The following is a 21,302-nucleotide window of genomic DNA, read 5'->3' on the forward strand; positions in this document are numbered from 1 at the left end:
TTATGACGAAAATCAGGTATATGCATCAGCGAAAGAATGCAGATTTATTTACATGAGAAATATTAAGGATGTGGATAGAAAGAATAAGAGTTTGTTGAGAAGGAGTAACGTTACTTGCGATTGATGAGAGGCTGACGGGTTAGTCAGGAAAGCTGGTTGGTGGCCGATGCCACCGGAGTGGTATCTGTTACATCTTGACTGCTTGAGGGTCCAGCGCGAAAGAGGGAGAAATATGAGAAAGAAGAAGTCACATGGCTGTGTTACTCTCCAGTTATCAGAGTTAAAGGGCGACAATCGAATTAGCCTGGGAGTTTCAATTCCCGAAACCACCATTCTGCTGTTTGTTCAATAGTGGTTCCTGTGCCAAACACTTTGTTGATATTGTGTGCTGTTTTAGCAGTTTTTTTGGTCAAGGCAAATATGCTTCTTTTTTTTTTTTTTTTTTTTCTATCTATCTTGTATTCAATGTTCTGAAAAGAAGACATAGTTGTTTAAAACGATTGTAATTTAAAAACGATTGGATAGAGGGAAAAATGCTCTTTGAAATGATATATAAAGTAAAGGTATTACAATGAAAACTTATTTGAAAATGCATCATTTGAAATCAAAATTAAAAATTCTGCAAGATCTTTTTTCTCAACCTAAATAAAAAAATAAAAAAAAAAATGGACTCTTGTCGATTTTGATGTACGAGATTCCGCCACAATAACTAAGTTGTTCGGAAATCCACACAGAAGATTTGTTTATAGTGGTGAAGCCTTTGTGTAGAACCAACCACACATTTTGGCATTACTGTTAATTTTTGTTGGTGCAACTGATTGCCACAAGACAGAGCATACAACCTTTTCGTAGGTTAAAGACGAAAAACTATATAAAAAATATATATCTTTTATCGGAACTGAGACTTCTGCTTTTTATTTTTTGTTTTTATTTCAGAACTAGCCTGGGTGCCTGGCGTTGCCCGGGTGTTAAGAGGTGTGTATTGAGCTAAAATAAAAAAGTGGTAGTAGGCAGGCAGGCTCAAACTCATACCGCAAAGGAGGAAAAGAACATGAAAAAAAAAAAAACCTGACATCTTTGTCGTTGCGTCCATTGCAAAACTGGAAGTGGCGAAGGTTTAAATTAAGGCTAGTCAATCGAAAAGAGAAGATGACACCGAAAATATCAGCGAAAAAAGCAACCCCTCCTTGTAGAAAAGTGCCCAGTTGAGGGTGAAGAAATTAATGTTTTTAACCAATTTTTTGCTATTCATTGTCCGAAGGGTCAAAGCTTAAAAAATGATTTTGATCTTCTGAAAATCCGTCGCCTCTGTCAAAAGTTTTAGGCAGACATATAAACATGTTTAAACAGACAGGTGAGATTTTGTATTATAGATGTTTCCCGGGTGTTTGAAAAAAAAAAAATTTGAGGAGGGAGGTAGACTCGAACCTGAATCCTTGAAGTGAAAACGAAAAAAAAAAAAAGCGTGATGACTTACCTCGATGCTATTAATGATTAAAAAGTGAATTGACATGTGTATAAATTTCATGAGGTCAAAATGAAATCCCGCACTTAACTTTGGCTGCGAGGCAGTTTTTTTTGGTTTTGTTTCCCCAAGTTGTTAGGGGGGAGGGGCAGCTCCCCATAAAACATGGGGGTGTCCAAATGAAAAGCAATTGTCTGATATGACGGTTTTCACTGCATTGATCAAAGCTGATTTGCTTTCTGGACGTCCCCGGCGGCAAGGCCAGGGAATCGCCTTCACATCATCAGTTTCATTTTATTTATACTAAAAAGCCGAACGAACACGCAACACAGCCAAATATAAAAGTCAATCAAAATAAATCTAGACACGACGTCCATTCGCAAATCGTAGATATTATGATCTGGGGGTATACAAAAAAGTTCTAAGACATAGTACCCCCCCCCCCCCCCGAGAAACATAGAAAAGCATTTCATCCAAGGCATGAAAATTGTTAAACAAAATGTTTTTACTATAGGCTTTAAAAATAAAGGTACAAGATTCAATTTGAAATTTATTTATCTCCAAAGTGCACTTTTATAAATTTTACAAAGTAAGGTATAAAAATTTAATTTAGATTGAATCAAAAAATTACCTTGGATTTATTTTATGTAGCATACATTCTGTTGCACTTTTTAAAAAAATCATTGAAAATTTTATATCTATATCATTAATTGCTAGATGAAAGATAATGTTTTTAAATTGCAACAAAACGTACATTACATAAAATAAATCCAAGGTAATTTTTGGATTCAATAATGAGAAAATCTGAATTTTTTTTAACAAAAACTTTTTTAGATTAAATTTTTTAAAACTTCTTTCAAAATAGAAAATCTTTAAAATTTAATAAGGAACATATTTCATATAGGTTTCATTAACAAATATTCAGTAGATAACGAGAAAAATAGAGACGAAAATTTCAAAAGGAATGTATAACTGGTTACGGTCGATAGTAGTCCTCGCCAGCGAAAGTCTTTGTTATTCTATTATTATTATTATTAAAAACATTTTGTGTCCTGCTCTTTCGCGTGAGGACTAATATAGATAACTTATTTTGAAAGGAATATATCTTTATTAGAATATATATCCTTTCTGTCTGTTAAATGTTCTTCAAACTTTTTTTTGGATCTTCTCTACCTAGGATTTCAATTTACCTCAACAGATTTACCTGTTTTTGATTTGCATTTGGATATTACCAAATCTGTTACCAAGGTCACTGGAAAGATAGTGGGATCCTTCTACCGCTCCAGAAGATATCTCACTACTGATGCAATTCTCTATCTATATAAAAGCCAAGTACGTCCAAGGATGGAGTACTGTTGCCATATCTGGGCAGGAGCTGCTAAAACAGCCTATCCTGCCTTGACAGAGTACAAAATAGACTTTGTGGCTTAGTGGGGGATACCCTTTTCTCTACCCTGCAACCTCTCTCCCACAGAAGAGATGTTGCGAGCCTATCCTTGTTTTATCGTTATTTCCATGGCAGGTGCTCATCTGAACTCCAATCTCTGGTCCCCCCTGGCCAATCTTTCACGAAAAACACCTGTCTAGCTGAATCCACTGTGAAAGATTTCCCCCACTCTATATCTGTGCCTAAATCAAAACGCGGATTCCATGAACAAAGCTTCTTTCTTAGAACTGCACGCCTGTGGAATTCTGTTCCGTCTGCCTGCTTCCCACCGGACTACAACTTGGATGTCTTCAAGTCTAACGTTAACAAATTCCTAATGAACCGCCCCCTTATGTAAACGCTTCATCAAATCTCCTCACTAACGTAATGTACTTGCAATAACCCTTATTCCTGAGTGGCTTCCGGGCCTTGATAAGTGGTGATCACTGTGTAAAAAAAAAAAAAAAAATTATGAATTTTAATCTACAAATCTCCATTGACTTACGCTACCTATTTGATTTTTTAGAACTTTTTGTTGCTATAGCTACTCTCATTTGCTATGCAATTTCAAAACCTTTTTATTTTAAGCAAATAAGTTAGTACTCATATTTTGAAGTTTCATTTTATGCTCGAAATAACGTTTCATCATTATATTGTTCTATTATCTTTCCTCTGATGAGAAAAAGGCATTCTTTGAAACTCAAGGGATTAATTAAGTTTCTTAATTTTTAATTCAGTATTCCTTGTTGGATAATAAAATTTCTGTTTTTTCCCTTATATGCAGATTTAAAAAATTTTTATTTTCTTATATTTATATAACTTAGTATCCATACTTTGTAGAGATGTTTGAACTTGTTTAAGAGATGCCATTTTAAACTGAAATACACAAAGTCTCTTTGATGAATGTTAAAAACTTTTTTGTTTTTTATTATTACAAATTTATTTCACAAAAATATATCAAAACATTTTATTTTTTATAGACTGCTGTTAAAAAAAATTCTCCACAAAATTTATGGATTTTTCTTTTTCAAAGATTTTCTTGAAGTTTGTTCAAGTATAGTTAAAAAAAAAAAAAAAATCTCCTTTTATCAAATCTGTGTGTTCTTTGGTCGGCGAAGTATAATCCTTTTCAAATGAAATAATGTTCTAAATTCCAATGAAGTTGGATAGAGAATTAAACACCTGTTTACGTCCCTCCCCACGGAAGCAAAGTAAAACACAAAGTCGCATTTTTATTGGCCACCAAATCCAGCTCCCGAAAAAAAAGGAATTTCGACTCATTTGTGGCGTATTCTGGTTTCCGTTGACACAAAGTTACTTTGAATATTTGTTTATCTTCAAGATCGTATTTTGTTGATTTTCCTGTAAGTCATGGTGTAGATTGGTTCCACGAGTTGGGTGGCGCAATAGAAAAGGCAACCCAAAATGACGGAAAGTCCGCAAAAGATGATAAGTAACAACCGATACAAGTCCATGTAGTTATATTGCTGAAATAGAAAACGGAAGACGAAAAAGTATTTCAACATTAAAGAACAAAATAATTAAGCAACATTAAGACATCTATATACGTAATATCATAATAAAGTTAAGTCAGTAGAATTTTGGAGTTTGTAATTGATAGCTTTTATGCTACAAAATTAATTTTATTTCTGAACAGTCATTTTCTTTACTACAGCAGAACCCCGGGATAAGGCATTAAAAATTACTAACAAAATACAGTACAGTATATAATACACATGTATATAATCAAATAACATTATAAATAACACTGTAAGGCAGAGCAAATACTATAACCAGGGTCCGGAATAACATATTCCACATCGTAACCTGAAAAAAACGTAACCTAGGGTCATCGTATCTCAGGGTTCTACTGTATTTATGTTATTAAGATAAATAAAAATTTTATTCTATTAAATTCTTTTCAGTAAATACTTTATGTGGTTCGTAATATTTTCCAGATGGCTACCATCTTTGCTCCTGAATAAATAACTGTTACCAAATGCAAGAAAAGTTACTTCTCTATCCACATGCATATTTTATATATATATATATGTATTTAATGAGTAAATGGTAAAAAACCTGAAAAAAGTGCTCAATGCTGCTGTAGAGCAAAATATGTTTTTATTACCGTTTTTAATCTGCTAAATATTTATTATTCTATAATAAATATTCATTTCTGTGAAGTCTGATGAAATTATCGAATCGTTAACACGATTCAGTAATCGAAACATGTGTAAACACACAGATTAAAAACAGTAATAAAAACATATATACTTATTATTATTATTATTGTTGTTGTTATTAGTATTATTATTATTATTATTGTTATTATTATTATTGTTGTTGTTGTTATTATTATTATTATTGTTATTATCATCATCAAAATTGGTGAAATCACCCATTTTTTCAACCAAATCAATCGTCTACTCTAATCTATGACTCACCTCGATGTACACAGAGGAAGCTTCACATGCCTCCCTGCAGTAATTTAGTCTGCAATACATTATTGTTTACATTGCAGTCAAGTATCATGGTTTAAAAGTCAAGTATCATGGTTCAAAAGTCAAGTATCATGGTTCAATTGTGTTCTAAACAGAAAAGTCAAGTATCAGGGTTCAATTGTCAAGTATAATGATTCAAAAGTCAAGTATCATGGTTTAAAAGTCAAGTATCATGGTTCAACTGTCAAGTATAATGGTTCAAAAGTCATGTATCATGGTTCAAAAGTCAAGTATCATGGTTCAAAAGTCAAGCAAGTATCATAGTTCAATTGTATTCTAAACAAAAACATTAATTTCGAACGCACCTCTGTCTTATCAAAGAACCTACTGTTGATTTTATAAGTTGGGTCTTTCTGTTTTGTGTGATGATAAAACTTTCCAAATGCACATCTGATGTAACGTTGTATAAGGGTATCAACTTTAGTTAGAATCGGACTGTTGCTTCTTTGATTGGATCTTTTTGATTACTGATTTTAGATACTTATTCCGATACAAAACCTATCTAAGAAAGCCCCCAGACACATAAAGTACATTTGTGTGAAATTTCAAAAACATAGACCCACTCATTTTAGAGTCCATAGGGAATGAACTCACATCCACAGACAAAGTGCCTTTTATATATAATACAGACAGAGGGCCTTCAATAAGTTTCCAGACTTTTTTGTTAAGTCATTTAAAATTGTCGTAAACTTTTGAAAATTCAGTATATTATTGCTATAGAGGCTGATTGTCACAACTGATGAATTTAAAAAATGCAATCTGGATGTGAGGATACTTCAGAAGAATGATAGGCAATAAAATTCTGTTTTAAACTTGGAAAAAATGACACAGAAACGTATGGAATCCTTCAGATTGCTTTTGGACCATCTTGCATGAATCGAGCATCAGTTTTTGAGTGGCAGAAGAGACTCAAGGAAGGCAGGGAGTTTGTGAGGGATGATGAGAGGTGTGGGAGATGTAAGGAAGTCAGATTGGAAGTTGATTGGTCAAATAAAAAATTTCATGGATAAGAACCGTTGTGTATCTATAGAGACAATAAGTGTACAGTTTGATGTCAGTGTGGGAACTGTACACACAATTATTGGCGAGGATCTGAAGATGTGGATGATTTGCACAAAGTTTGTCCCAAGGTTGCTCAGGGAAGATCAGAAAGGAAAACGTCATAACAGCAAAGAGATGGTCGAGCCGATCAATTCAGCTTCCTATAGTACAGGCCTTGCTCCCTATGACTTTTGGTCATTCCCTAAGCTCAAGGAAAACCTTGAAGGCTGTCCTTATGAGAAAATTGAAGAGATGAAAGATGCTGTCACGAGGGCCATTGACATGCTCACACAGGAGGACTTTCATGGGGCCTTCCAGAAGTTGTTGGAATGGTACAAACAAGTGCATTGCAGCCGGAGGAGATTACTTCGAAGGGGACTAGAGTTTCATGTGTGTACTATCAATAAAAGTGCCCATACGAAAAAAGTCTGGAAACTTAGTGAAGGCACCTCATAAATGCAAGGCATGGTTATTGAGAAAAGTGTGAAGAAACAAACGGGAGTGAATTACTAGGTCCAATCCCTTCTTTGTCGGGGGACCAATTATGAAGATAAGTAGAAAAGTAACTTTTCTTGCATTTGGTAACATTTATTTGCTAATTCTTTTTTTCATCATTTTTTTAACCCACACAATCACCAAAACATTTAACAAAATTGAAAAGAGTTTCCAAATAATCCTTTTTTGATTTGAAAAATTATTAATTTATTGAAAATTACTACATATAAAAAATAGTGGTTACTTAGAATTCTTCCTATATTAAAAACAAAAAAAAAAATTCAAAAAATCTTTGATAACCAAACAAAAAGATCATATTCCAAAAATCACATATATCGATCAAGTTTTATTTTTATTAAGAAAATAGCTTTTAAACAATTTTAATTGATTAATAGGAAATTGTAGGCATTACAAGACTGATATCAACTAGTTTGAATTATTGTGCAGTTTTCTGCCCTTGTGTCATGGCAATGTGAGACCTCTTTTTGTATACTCATTTCTTGATTTCTTAGTTAAAAATAAAATACTTGATCAAATTACATAATTTTTGGAATATGACATTTTCATTCTGCCATGGGTGTGTAGCAGTCACCATAACAAACTATTTTCTCTTGTAGATTAATACTCCCTTGCTGACTGATGCAGCTACACACTTAGTCAGCTACTAGAGCGCATTGATCCTATATGTCCCTTAAGGAACTAATTATCTCTATCAGGACCTAGCCAGCAGCCACCAAAGGAGCTCAGACTAGCAAAGAAGACAGGCCTCTTTCCTCTCACTCAATGTCCACTGATTTCCCCCTAGGCTTCAACTGCTTCACTGAAGACCTCCATTGGAAACCTGGGGACACTTTAAGTTTCTGCCTCCCAACACGAACTAGAACTTTCTATTCCTTTTCTTTCATTTCGGACACAGTCCCGCTTCTTTCGAAATAAACCCTTTCGTTGTTTTGTTTTAAAAAGAGATGTTGGTTAATTATTCTGTGTTTCTGTGTTGAAAATTAATCTTTTATTAAGGGTTTTATGTACCTATTTACTATACCTCCCCACGGGGCAGAGTTAGACACCAGGCTCATTTTTTAACGTGGAGAGAAAAGGTACAAAAATAAAAATTGTCTCAGTCGTGAAGGATTTCTCCTCCACCGAAAGAGAACAAGAAATGGAAGTGCAGCATCTGAAGAACAGATACTACACTTTGATCTTGACCAAAAGAGGGGTTTTGTGTACTCACGCATAAAATCTACCTAACGGTCTGTACATCATAGTTTTTTAATATAGGGAGGAATTCTGGAGAAGAACCAAAAAAATGATACTGTGATTCTTGAAAAATTTGTTTTCCGTTTAACATGAGACTTACTAAAACGTCCACTTGAACTGGAGTTTGTGGTTCTCTGGGAATGAAAAATAATATAAGGGACAGTATGGAACAGAAAATGATCGCACCAGTTCCAAGATGTCTGAAAAAAAAAAAAAATAAACATATTAATCAAAATGGGTGAAAAAAAATTGAAAGGTTAAACTATGTGTTATAACAGATATTGTAAAGGTCATCAAGTGTAATTCTATAAGGTATGATAATCATAATTTAAGTCTTGCGTGTAGAGCCATTTGTAACATAGTCGTTACATTTCAAACCGTTATATTTCAAACCTCTTGGACCCACACCATGTCTGGTACCATCGCAAAGGAACAAACAAATAAAAAAAGGAAAGAAATAAAAATCTGACTACATTTTTTTTAAAATTGCCAATGAAATGCATTTATTATTTTTTTTTATTGCATTTTCACCCCAAACAAGGCACAGTGCCACTTTGATGTAGGGGAGCTACTATCTGGGACATAACTGCAGGGATACTATGAAGGGAGTTGAGCAGCAAGATGTCCGTTTACATTACACTTGAACTTCTGCATGTCAGTACAGTCGGGGAAGCAGGAACCCGGAAGAGAATTCCAAAGTCTAGCAGTCCTAGGGAAGAAACTATTAGAGTAGAAGGTTTTCTGGCATCTGGGGATCACTACTGTGTAGGGGTGGGATTTTGCTGCTTGTTAGGTTTGTTGGGGGTGTCTACGTCGAGGGGGTACAAGTTTGTGGTCCTCCCAAAACAACACATTTCATTATCTTTCAAAAGTCTTTTCACACAAACACATGTTTTACAAGGCTATGCCATATAACATGTGATTTTTAAAAGTCTCAGTCCCCACCACCTCACAACAGCCTTAGCCAGCACTTTCTTACCCTCGACTTCATACATCCATCTTCCCCAACACGCACTTTGCTTCTTCTGCTCGATCATGTGCTATCCTTTTCCCTTTTTCTTTAACTCTCCTTCTTCTCCCCATGATGTCAGCACGTACACACTTGTGAATTTGCATATGTGCTTTAACAGTTGCTGCTGCTAATATATTGATGGATGCAGATTTTAGTATCAAGTTTAATTTCAGGTCTGGACCAAAGTTGAGGGGTTGTACAATAGTGATGAAAAGTCACTATTCAGAATCCAAGAGAATTCAATTAATTCCAGATGAGTTCTACCAAGAGAATAGGAATTCAATCCAAGGTGAAAATTCATGAAAGAATCAGCTAATACGTTTCTTGCATTATTTTGATTCATCGGACTACTGTTCTCATCCCGAGTGTGATTTTCACAATGTTTCAAGTGTCTCTTGTCAAACTCGGGAATTTGGACAGAATTGTGAATGGAACCTTTCATTTACTTCATGGGAGTAGCATGCTCTTGTTCCATCAGATTTACTATAGAATTTAACACAATATTGGAACCGTTAATTATAAATAATAAATAATATATACAGTAATAAGCAAATAACAACAATATATGTATACATATGCAGTAATATATATCTAGTAACATATAATAATAATAAGTAATAAATAGTGATATTTACAATTAGAAATAAAATAGGTTTAAAGCTCTTAAAATTCATACTAAAACTGCCTGCAAAGACCTGTGGTGCAATGGTTAGAGTACTTGGAAAAATCAATTGTAAATGTGATATTCTCCTGAAGGTTGAAGGTTCAATTCTCAGTGTGGGCAACCGAAAAATACAGTTGAGAATTACTTAGGACCTCTACCCAGTCATGGCTGACGGAACAAGAGCAAATTCCAGAGTTTGACAAAATACACCTGAAGAAGGTTGGAAGTTCCATCAACTGAAATGTGAAAATGGCACTCAAGATGAGAACAGTAATCCGATGAATCCAATATAAATAAGCAATCCTCATCTCAAAAATTCAGAAATATGTTTCTATTTTATACCAAGCAGTTTAATGACATGCCTCAGAGAAATTCTATTTAATTTATAGACATGAAGGAGTTTACAAACTCGCATCCCTCTTCTGTTGTCACTAAACCAATATCAGCCAGAACTTGATAATCGAGCCAGTCCAAAAACACCTGAAGTATGTTTAGAAGTTTTTCAACACAAATACAACAAAATTGCTCCAAATAATTATGTTTTATAAAACAGGACAGCCGTCAAATTATTACAGGTTTATCATTCCATCCTGTATTTATTTTGCGTGTTTGAAAATGACCTTTGCTCCTCAGCTGTGCAACTTTGATGTTCAACGCCGGACAACTGCCGGTTGATCTTTTACAACATGGGGAGAGTGATAATTTGATGGACCTTCGATGTCTACATCAGAGCAGCAGCCATTTTGATGAGCAGGCCCCAGATTACCAACTGGAATCCAGGAACAGTCAACTGAAATGGAACACGTGGATCAAATCCATTGCCAAGGTTACTGGAAAAAGGTGGGATCATTCTACCACTTCCAGTAGATATCTCACTGCCAATGTAAATCTCTATCTGTATAAATGCCAAGTACGTTCTAGGATGGAGTACTGCTGACACATCTGGGTAAAAGCTGCTAGAAGCATTTATCCTGCCTTGATAGAGTTTAAAATAGACTTTGTAGCCTTGTAGGGGATACCCTTTTCTCTTCCTTGCAACCTCTTTCCCACAGAAGGGACATTGCTAGCCTGTCTCTGCTCTATCGTTATTTTCATGGCAAGTGCTCGTCTGAGCTCCAATCTTTAGGTCACCCTCTTGCTAAACTTTCATGAAAACACTCATCTAGCTGAAACCACTATCAAAAATCCCGCCCCTCTTTATCTGTGCCTAAACCTAAACATAGATTCCATGAACAATGCTTCTTTCTTAGAACTGCAAACCTGTAGAATTATCTTCCGTTTCCCAGCTTTCCAGCTACTACAATATTATCATCTTCAAGTCCAATGTAAACAAATTCTTGGTGAGCAGTTTCCTTAAGTAATCCAATTTACCAAATTTCTATTACTAACAATTACTACAATATTATCCCATGAACTACCATACACTCATTAACCCTTATCCTTGAGTGACCTCTGAGCCGTGATAAGTGGTGGCTCACTCTAAAAAATAACAAAGAAAATTTTATAACATCACGAGGAGTAAAAGTTACAATATGAGTTCAATCTCTGGTTAAAATACACTAAAAAAAATCAACTAATTCATCTCTATTTTGTCCCAAACAGTTTAATGTTATGCTTCGCATAAATTTTTTTTTTTTATTGTTACATATTTTTATCCCAAAAAAGGGATATTGCCGTTTGGAATGTAGGGGACAACGAATTGTCTTATAATGAACAAGCACATTTTTGTACACTAATTTTTTTTTTTTTTTTTACATGGGAGTTACCATTTATCAAGGCCCGGAAGCCACTTGGGGATAAGGATTATTGTGTGTACAGTAGTCAATGGGATAATATCGTAGTAATGGAGATTTGATAAAGTGCCTTACTTAAGGGGCGGTTTATGAAGAATTTGTTTATGTTGGACTTGAAGACATCCAAGTTGTAGTCAATAATAAGCATGCAAAAAGTATTTTGTCGAAAAGGAAAATTACAAAGAGTTTTTTTTTTATTTCAGCAAAAGTATTAGTTACGCATTAGTAGGTTAAAGTGTTGATACAAATAAAGTGGATAGATTTTAACGTTTTGTCCAGGACTAATTTTTTTTTTAATTTTTTTGATATATAGAAACTTATATACATACAGGGCCATGAAAAAAAAAAAAAAATTATTCAGTCGAATCCCCCAACAAGTTTTGAGAAAAAACGCTGTAACTTTATTCTTGTTGCGGGTTTCGTGAATACATCAGCGATATTTTGTTCTGGTGATATGTAATTCAAAATAATGGATTCCTTTGTTACCTTGTTTTTTATGAAATGGTATTTTATATCTATATGCTTAGATCTTTGGTTGATTATCGTGTTCTGTGCTAAGACTATACTGGCTTGATTATCACAATTAATTACTACGGGGCTTTTAGTTAATTCTGGTTCTAAAATAGTGTTTAGGATATTTTTAAGGTAGAGTGCTTCCTGTGTCGTGTGTGTGATCGCAATAAATTCTGCTTCACACGTAGAGAGAGAGATAGAATCTGTTGCTTTTTAGATTTCCATGAAATAATAGGCCCATTTTCTGAGAGTCTGAAACAATACCCAGATATACTCTTGCGATCTTCGTCGTTTCCCCAGTCTGAATCCAAAAAACCTTATAATTTTAGGGGATTTCTTGATTTCTAAACACTAACTTCTATTCTTTAGTTTCTTTTAAATAATGCAGGACTTGTTTAGCTCAGTTTAAATCCTTCATTGTCGGTCGTGATAATTTTTGTGACAGTTTTGTTACTGTATAGCATATGTCGGGCCTGGTTGCAGTCATTAAATATATAAGACTACTTATAATTTCGCCATATTGTGTGTCATTTATTATTTCAGATTCTGTGTGTATATTTTTATTAATATCATTTTCGACCGGTGTAGAGCGTTTCTTGCACTCTCCCATTCCAAATTTTAATAGTATTTTGTTGATGTATCTTGATTGATTCATCGTAACAAGTCCTTTGTTTGAGTAAATTCTATCCCCAGAAACCAAAATATTTTGCCAAGATCGGTCATTTTGAATCCTTTACTTAATTTGTTCTTAACATCAATTAACATTATGTCACAATTTGATGCGATTAAAATATCATCGACCCACAAAACCAAAATCAGTAGTTTATCGTCTTTGTGTTGGGTATATAAACAGGGGTTTACAGCGCATTGTCTAAATTGTTGTTTAATAATATAATCATGAAATACTGTATTCCAACACTGAGCAATTTGCTTTAGACCATATAATGACTTGTTAAGTCGCCACACGCTATTTTTATTTTTCATTATAAATCCCTCTGGAGGGGTAATATAAATTTCACAGTCTATTGGGGCATTCAAATAAGCATTTTTGACGTCCATTTGATGGATGTTTAGGTCATATTGTGATGCGATTTACAGTAAAATTCTGATTGTCGTTAGGTTTGTAGTCGGTGAAAACGTAGAAAAATATTCCATACCGTAAATTTGAGAGTACCCTTTAGCAACAAATCTAGCTTTGTACTGTTCTACGCCTGATGCTGTAGTCTTTTTTGTAAAGACCCATCTTGTAGAAATAACATGTTTATCTTTTGGGAGTATAAGTATCATTTTCGGTTAAGGCATCTATTTCTTTTACATGGCAATTTTCCATTCATCACAATGTTCTGAATTAATTGCTTCGTTAAAGCTTTTTGGCACATTTTCCATTGAATAGCAATAGTCGATTTGATAATCTTTTATATTGTCGACCACAAATAAACCGGGTCGCCTTCTATTTCTTTTGGGATATCTTTTGACTTTATCATCATCATCATCATCATGGACACGCTTGTCTCCGTCATTTTTATTGTCTTCGTTTGTTTTAATTATTTGAGGGAATATAATTTCATCTTCTTCATATGACAGGGTTTCGTCTGTAAAATTAAACATGTCTGTGAATTTTACACATCGGATTCTTTTTATTTTATTTTTTTCTGGAAAAAATACTAAATTGGCTGGACTGTTTTTATCGTATCCAAGAAATATACCTCTGTCGGCTTTAATATTCAATTTACTCTTTTTATCTATATATGCGAAGCAAGTTGAATCAAATATATGCATTCTGCTTAAATTTTTTTTTTTACCACAGAAAGATTCATATGGAGTTTTACATAGTGTTTTGTTAAAGCACCTGTTGCGTATATAGGCTGCTGCCATAAGTGCGTACGTTCAGAGGTTTTTAGGGAGTTTTGATTCAATAGGTAGGCATTTTGCCATTTCAAAAAGTGTCCGCCACGCACGTTCAGCAGTCCCGTTTTGATGTGGCAATCTAGGAGCTGATGTTTCATGCCTGATATGATGGTTAATTAGTAAAAGTTCAAAGTATTTATTGGTGAATTCCGTACCGTTGTCATAGCAAATACACTTGACTTCACCGTAGGGAGCCATGTCGGCTAGATATTTTTTTAGTTGCTAGCAGGGTATCAGATTTGTTCTTTAAAAAGTAAACCATTATTAAACCTGAATGGTCATCTACGAAATTCAACACATATCTATAATGGCCATCGGTTCCACGGGACCATTCAAGTCACAATGCACCATTGATAGGATTTTTTGTCCTTTTTGTCTGGTATCTTGCTTTGATAGTTTGTCATTTTCCCTTGCGTACAGACGTCGCAGTTGAAGTTTTTTGATGTTTGTATTTTCATTCCATCAACTACAGTCGGCAACTTTTTGATATCAGGAATATTGCAGTGTCCAAGAATTTTATGCCATGTCTGTAGATCATGGCAGGCGATTTTCAATGGGACTATGCTATTTAAATAATATAGTCTTCCATTTTCTTTAATGTCGAATACAGTTCCATTCAGGTATACCAGTTTTGATTTATTGGGGCTAAAGTTTATATTTGCACCTTATTTTGTGGCAGCTTGTACAGAAAATATATTTTGTTTAAATTTTGAGATTAGAAGAGCATTTTCTAGAATACAGAAATATAGTTCACCTTTATTGCTTTTTAGCGAGATTTTCGCATTGCCTCTTTTCAAAACGATATCATTTACTCAACTGCCGTCAGCTAGTTCTACAAAATGATTTTGTGGCTTAAAGTTTGGGTCAAAATTGATAAAATCAGATTCCTTTGTAATCACATGTGCCGTGGCCCCACAATCGACAAGAAAATTATTATTGTTTCTTGAAGCATTAAACGTACACGAAAATAAAAATGTATGTTTGCTAACAGAGCTCTCTACATTTTTAATGGAGTCGCCATTTTGAGTTTTGTATCTACATTGGAAACTCTTGTAATTAGGTCGTCCACAATTACAGCAAATAATTTTTGTACTTTTCTTAGGAGAAAAATTGTTTTTGACAAAGTTGCGGTTTTTATTCCTGGCATGGGTATAATTTAATTTTGGTGTTTTTATGTGTGTATTTTTAAATTTCATGATATTTGTGGATTCGTTTTTTTCTGTAATCATTTTTTCAGTTTCTTCGTAACTTCTGAGTGTTACCTTGAATTGGCTAAAAGTCATGGGTTTTTCTTTCTGGGTTATCACGGTGGTAAATGGCTTGACATCACTTGGTAATCCCTTAAGGACCATGGAAATTAACAGACTGTCACTTATAACTTCACCAGACATTTTTAAAGAATTTACAATCGTTTCAGCTCTTATAATATAATCAGTAATAGTTTTGGCTTTCATTCGTTTTAGAGAGGTCAGTTCATTGTATAAAGAAATAATTTTGGGTTTTCCTTTCTTTAAATAATGTTCTCTTAATATGTTTAATGCTTTGCAGCCATCGTCCAGGGCTTCTCTCATTACCAGTGATAGACTTCGGTCATCTAAACACTGTATTAATTCCGCAAAGACAGTTGCGTCCTTTTCAATGAAGTTAGGGTCGTTTCTGTTTTCAGGTTGTGTTTGAAGTACTTTGTGTAGCTTTTTTTGGATTCGTAGATATCCTAGAAATTTAACTTGCCACAATTTGAATTTTGATTCGGATCCATCGAAATAAAGATGCACGCTGGGCCCATAACCTCTAGAAGTGTAAGCCATGTTTAGGTTTAGAACAGTTTCAGTTTTGTTCTAAACAAGTCTTGAGAGGTGACTGGTTTGCAGTAGACAGAACAGTTTCCGATGGTTTGTTGTTCTAAACAAGTCTTGAGAGGTGACTTGTTTGCAGTAGACAGTTCCACAGAGCAAAATATTCTTACCGTGTCAAGACGGATAAAACATGTGAAATTTGTTACAGAAAAGGTTTAATATTTATGGAGCAATTCTGGTTTCTGATGTGTTGGTAGAAGAATATGAATTAATTCGATTCGTCAGTTCCTAGCAGCATCGTTTATAAATAGAATCGTCCGACTGTGTGGGATCATACCCCATTACACGTCCAAAATATTGCAAAAGGTGGGAAACAGACAAACGGAAGAGAGTTCCACAGATGTGCACTTCTAAGAAAGAAACTTTGTTCATGGAATCTACATTTTGATTTAGGCACAGATAAAGAATGGGGAAAATTATTGACAGTGATTTCAGCTAGACGGGTGTTTTTCGCGAAAGATTGGCGACGGGGGACAAAAGATTGGAGCTTAGATGAGCACTTGCCATGGAAATAATGATAAAACAAAGACAGGCTCGCAACGTCTCTTCTGTGGGAGAGAGGTTGCAGGGAAGAGAAAAGGGCGTCCCCCACTAGGCCATGAAGTCTATTTTGTACTCTGTCAAGGCAGGATAGGCTGTTTTTAGCAGCTCCTGCCCAGATGTGGCAGCAGTACTCCATCCTTGGATGTACTTGGCTAATTATGTTACAGATGAGTAGGTAAAGTAAAATAAATTGTTTTGGATTAATTTCACAACTTTATTTCCTTTAAAATAATGATGTGCATTTATTGTACTGTGCTGAAATAATATTACTATTATCGTAGGCAGTTGGAAAGCATGCCTGTGGAACAGAGTTCCACAGGCATGCAGTTCTAAGAAAAAAAGCTTTATTCATGGAATCCACATTTAGGTTTAGGTACAGAGTGGGGGAGATTATTAATAGTGGTTTCAGCAAAATGAATGTTTTTCGTGAAAGTTTGGACAGGGGGGTGGATCATAGATTTGAGCTCAGATGAGCATTTGCCATGGAAATAATGATATAAAGCTAAACGGATTTTTTTCTCACGTTCTTCCATTCCCGCAATCTTTGTTGATCTTAAGTATGAGTCACTGGTTACCCAACGAGGGTATTAAAACCATTTGTCAAGGTTTGGATCCTCTTCTGTCAAAGAGTCAAGTATCACTCGTTGTAATGTGCATTAAAAATATGTGAGGGTATGGTCACTAGTGTAATAAAATATTGATATAGGTCTTGGTGCTCCTTCTATTCTGTATCCTGGTGTGAGTTGAAGGCATTTACTGAGGAGAGGCATTAATGGTGTAGAAGCCCATTCCAAAAAGGAGTAACTCTGCTAAAGAAGTGTCATAGTGTTTCGTATCACCACCTGCATTTTAGTAAACCATGGCTATGCTCGATGGCAGAAACAGTCAGGTGACCGACATGTCATGAGCATAAACTTTTTGCAACAACATTCGAGAGAACAAAAACATAAACTTTTCACAACAAAACAAAGAATTTCGAACTGAAATTAATATAGACACAGTCAATAAATGTGTAAAACTCTTTCGATTGTGGCAAGTTTGGTTGGGAATTAATTTCAGTTATTTATTTGTTTATCGGCACCATTCCTGTAACTTCAGTACTCTTTCATAAACAAAGCACTTTCTCAGGAAATTTTTCCAGTCCGGCTAGGAAGCAGGAAGCCTCCTGAATTGCAATTATGAGACCACCCAATCAAGTCATCTGAGTCCAGCAGTAGAACGGTCTCAGCAATAGTTCAAACAGCCCTTTTCAGGACTAATTACAACAAACTTCCTGTATGCAAACTTCACTCTACCACTGCCTGCCTTCTGAAACTGCCCTTTACAACCAACAAACTCCAGCATCTCCAACAGCCTACAGCATCTATGGAGTTCTAGACCCAATAATGTCTGGCTATCCGTTCCAGTGTCCTCTGATGTCTAGCTATCCGTTCCAGTGCCCTGCTGACGTCTAGCTACTCCTTCCAGTGAATACTGACATCTTGCTGTTTCAGAATCCACAGGTGTCCCACTATCTGTCCGAGAGTTCATTGACGTCTAGCTACCTGTTTCAGTGCTTGCTGATGTCCACCTACCTGTTTCAGTGCCTGCATACATCTAGCAATCTGTTCCAGTGCCAACTGACGTCCAGCTACCAGTTCCAGTACCTACTGACGGCCAGCTACTTGTTCCAGAGCATGCTGATCTCCAGCTACCTGTTTCAATACCCAATAACGTCTAGCTATCAGTTTCCAGGGCCCACTGATATCCAGCTACCAATTTCCAGCGACTTATCCTGTCTCACTCGGACTGACCCTAAGTATACGATCTTCATGACCTACAAATTTACCATTTCGATTATCGGTAAATAAAACACAATATCTATCATTAAAGTTCTGAATTTTTTTAGATGAGGGCTGATTGTTTATATTACTTGTATTGATCAGACTATTGTTCTCATCTTGAGTGTTATTTGGGTAACGTTTTGGTCAGATTGACCTTCGACCGTCCTCAGGCATGTTTGTTATTGTTTGGAAAAAATATTAGACATTGTGTCGGAATTAGCATACCGACGAGTAGTGGGGGAGGGGAAGAAAAGACGGTTTAAATCTTGCAACAAAATGTCGATGTTGCTTATAAGCAGTCTTTCCTTGTAAAATAACAAATGGGTAACAATGGTCGAAGTGTAACTTGTCTAAAAGACAGCAACAACTACTACAACAACAGTAGAGCGGCCACCCCTTTTTATCTACTCCAACTCTCAGTCAACGAGATTCACGCGTGACTAGAATGTCTATTTAACTTGTAAGGAATAGGCACTCAGGTTATTTGATTAACGGACCACTGACCGTGTTGGTCACAGCTACCAGCACTCCTTTCTTCCCCACCGACCTACCCTCGGCAAGTCAACCAATTAAAAATTCTCACAATTTATCTCACCTGTTTTTGCTCGCAGACATTGGCAAAATAAGATAAAGTACAACAATACAGGATTCAATACCCCTTTTTATTAGTTCCTCGTTGCAAAAAATGAACGCTCTTTTGCCGCTAAAAAAGAGCTGGTAACAATCTCGAAAGGCAAAAGTCTTTCGGCTTTAGGAGAAACTGGATGCTGGTTCATCTGTCTTTGAAGATCGGAGATTACAGCTGTTTGAAGGGGGTTGGAATGATGCCTTCTGATGAAAGGATTCAATTCTCGTCTTGAGTTGATATTACAGAAGTTCATAATTAATGTTCATTTGAAGGAAAAAAACCTTAATAATAGGTCAACAATTTAGATCTTAAAATTTCTGGGAGATACATATAATAATAACTGAGCCTAATTATTTCGGCTTAAAATTAAGTCTCAACGAGACGAAGGTTAGAGGCGCCCAAATGCCTCATATGCCGAGAGTGAGTTCCATAGGTGTGTTCTTCTCGGTTGCTTTCTGGAACTTGGTTCCATCCTTCTTGCAAAAGACCCACCAAAGCGAATCGCTCCGCAGTGAATAAAATCAAACAATCTGATTGGTCTAAAACAAATACAGTGGGAGTCTTGTTGTAATTGTCGAATTTCTGACAAAAAGAAAAGTTAAATTATGCTTTTCTTTGCCAAACAACAATCAAAATGACGTCTGATGAAGGTCGAAGGCCAATCCAACCGAAACATTGCACAAATAACACTCAAGATAAGAACAATAGTCCGATCAATACAAGTCATATAAATGCTATTCATCATCTTTAAACGATCATCAATGTCTGTCATTCTTCTTTGTTATTGCCGTTATCTTTTTGTCTTTGTGTCGACCTTGTTAGCTGTATGGTCAATTGGCACCTTCACACCTCTCGACCCGCTGCAACAGAAGGACTTGTCATGGAAGCCAGGATGATGCTGGATCTGCATCTTCAGATTGTGCCCCCTGATGGATGGGTTGAGGGCTGGAATGAACAAGCAGTTGCCACAAGGTATGTTATGGTGACATTATCAAAACCCCTTAGGCCTGTATTATATCGGCTCGTTGTCTGTGGAATTCAAGTCGAGAGGTTGAGACAGGCGAGGTGTTCAGAGTAGGACAAATTGTGGATGCCCTCTATAAGTTTTGTTGCTCTACATATAAAGTGACATGCACATATATAAGAAAGGCGGTGACGGTGGCCGTGAGAAATTCAAAAGTGATTTTGGCGCCTTTAAAGTGGCGTATGGAAAGTCTATCATAAGTCAAGGTCATTAGTATCCGACCAGGGTATTAAACCATCTGTTAAGGTTTTGATCCTCTTCTGTCAAAGAGTTTCAAATAGCAATAGTAATTCAATTACAATATGGCCGTCTTCAAGTCCAATGTAAACAAGTTCTTGATGAACCGTTCCCCTTAATTAATCCACTTTACCAAATTTACAATTCTAATGATTACTATGATAGTGTCATTTTGGCCAATGTACACTCTTTAACTCTTATCCTCGAGTGGCCTCTGGGCCTTGATTAGTGGTGATTCCTTTGTAAAAAAAAAAAAAAAATTCACATAAAAAATATGAGAATAGAGTCACTGGCTTTAGTAGGAAAACTGGTATTGATCTAGGTCTTTGTGGTCCTTCCATTCTGCAGCCAGGCATGACTTGAAGGCATTTACTGATGATGGTGTTGGAACTTGGCCTGTTCCAAATAGGAGCGAGTGGCCATGGGAACCAGGATGATGTTGGATCTGCATTTTCAGTTTATGTCTCCTGGTTGATGGGTTGTTGAGGACTGGAGCGAACAAGCTGTTGCCATAGTTGGGGTAAGGTCTGCTATAGTGGACATTATTGTCAAAACCCCTTAAAATAGCGCATGGAACGTCTAAATCAAAGATAATAGTATTTATTTGGGGAGTCGGAGTCACTGATCTGAAAACAACAATATTATCTTCTTACCTTGCACTTCCCGCCGCTCGTATTGTAAGTAAGTACATAATCAGGGAAAATATCCAAAATAATCCGAGGAGAAATAGACCTGGTCCAACTCCGAGGACGAGCGCCATTGCGTTGCGATGACAACCAGTAAAGGCCGCTAGTTCGGTGAAAGAGGGGGAGGGGAAATCTCCAGAAAATCGCTAGATTTTCGTCGTCGCTTTCAAAATCCGCTAGGATCGTATATAAAAAAAAAAATTTAGTCAATTTTAAAGAATAGTTAACAGTGAAAATGATAGGAGAAACAAATAGTCAACACATTTGGAATTGCAGTTGCGTAGGTGTCAAAGAAAATTTCCATGTTTTACAGAAAACAACGCTTGGTGGGAAAACGGTTAAATTGGCAACACAAACGTTTTCGCCGTTAATGTGGAGAGTTACTCCGCATAAAATGTTTTCTATTTGAAAAAATATAACATTCTGTAAA

General features: G+C 35.7%; 1 protein-coding gene across 1 annotated transcript; it reads right to left on the reverse strand.

Moving 5' to 3' along the window:
* Window positions 1-3,784: 3,784 nt before the first annotated feature.
* LOC145249014 (transmembrane protein 218-like) lies at window positions 3,785-21,259 on the reverse strand. Its single transcript, XM_080110873.1, has 3 exons — window positions 20,840-21,259; window positions 8,286-8,385; window positions 3,785-4,378 (listed from the first exon to the last, which is right to left on the reverse strand). Exons 1-3 carry the CDS (start codon window positions 20,944-20,946, stop codon window positions 4,229-4,231), a joined length of 357 nt encoding a protein of 118 aa, XP_079966999.1. The 5' UTR covers window positions 20,947-21,259; the 3' UTR covers window positions 3,785-4,228.
* Window positions 21,260-21,302: the final 43 nt, after the last annotated feature.

Source organism: Euprymna scolopes, chromosome 27 (genome assembly GCF_053919585.1).
Source record: "Euprymna scolopes isolate OS-2025 chromosome 27, ASM5391958v1, whole genome shotgun sequence".
NCBI classification, from domain to species: Eukaryota; Metazoa; Mollusca; class Cephalopoda; order Sepiida; family Sepiolidae; genus Euprymna; species Euprymna scolopes.

Coding starts and splice junctions, on each gene's coding strand:
- LOC145249014 (XM_080110873.1), bottom strand. CDS start 20,946: ATGGCGCTCGTCCTCGGAGTTGGACCAGGTCTATTTCTCCTCGGATTA. Junction 8,386..20,839: donor CGAGCGGCGGGAAGTGCAAG/GTAAGAAGATAA, acceptor TTTTTTTTTCAG/ACATCTTGGAACTGGTGCGA. Junction 4,379..8,285: donor CAGTTCAAGTGGACGTTTTA/GTAAGTCTCATG, acceptor TTTCTATTTCAG/CAATATAACTACATGGACTT.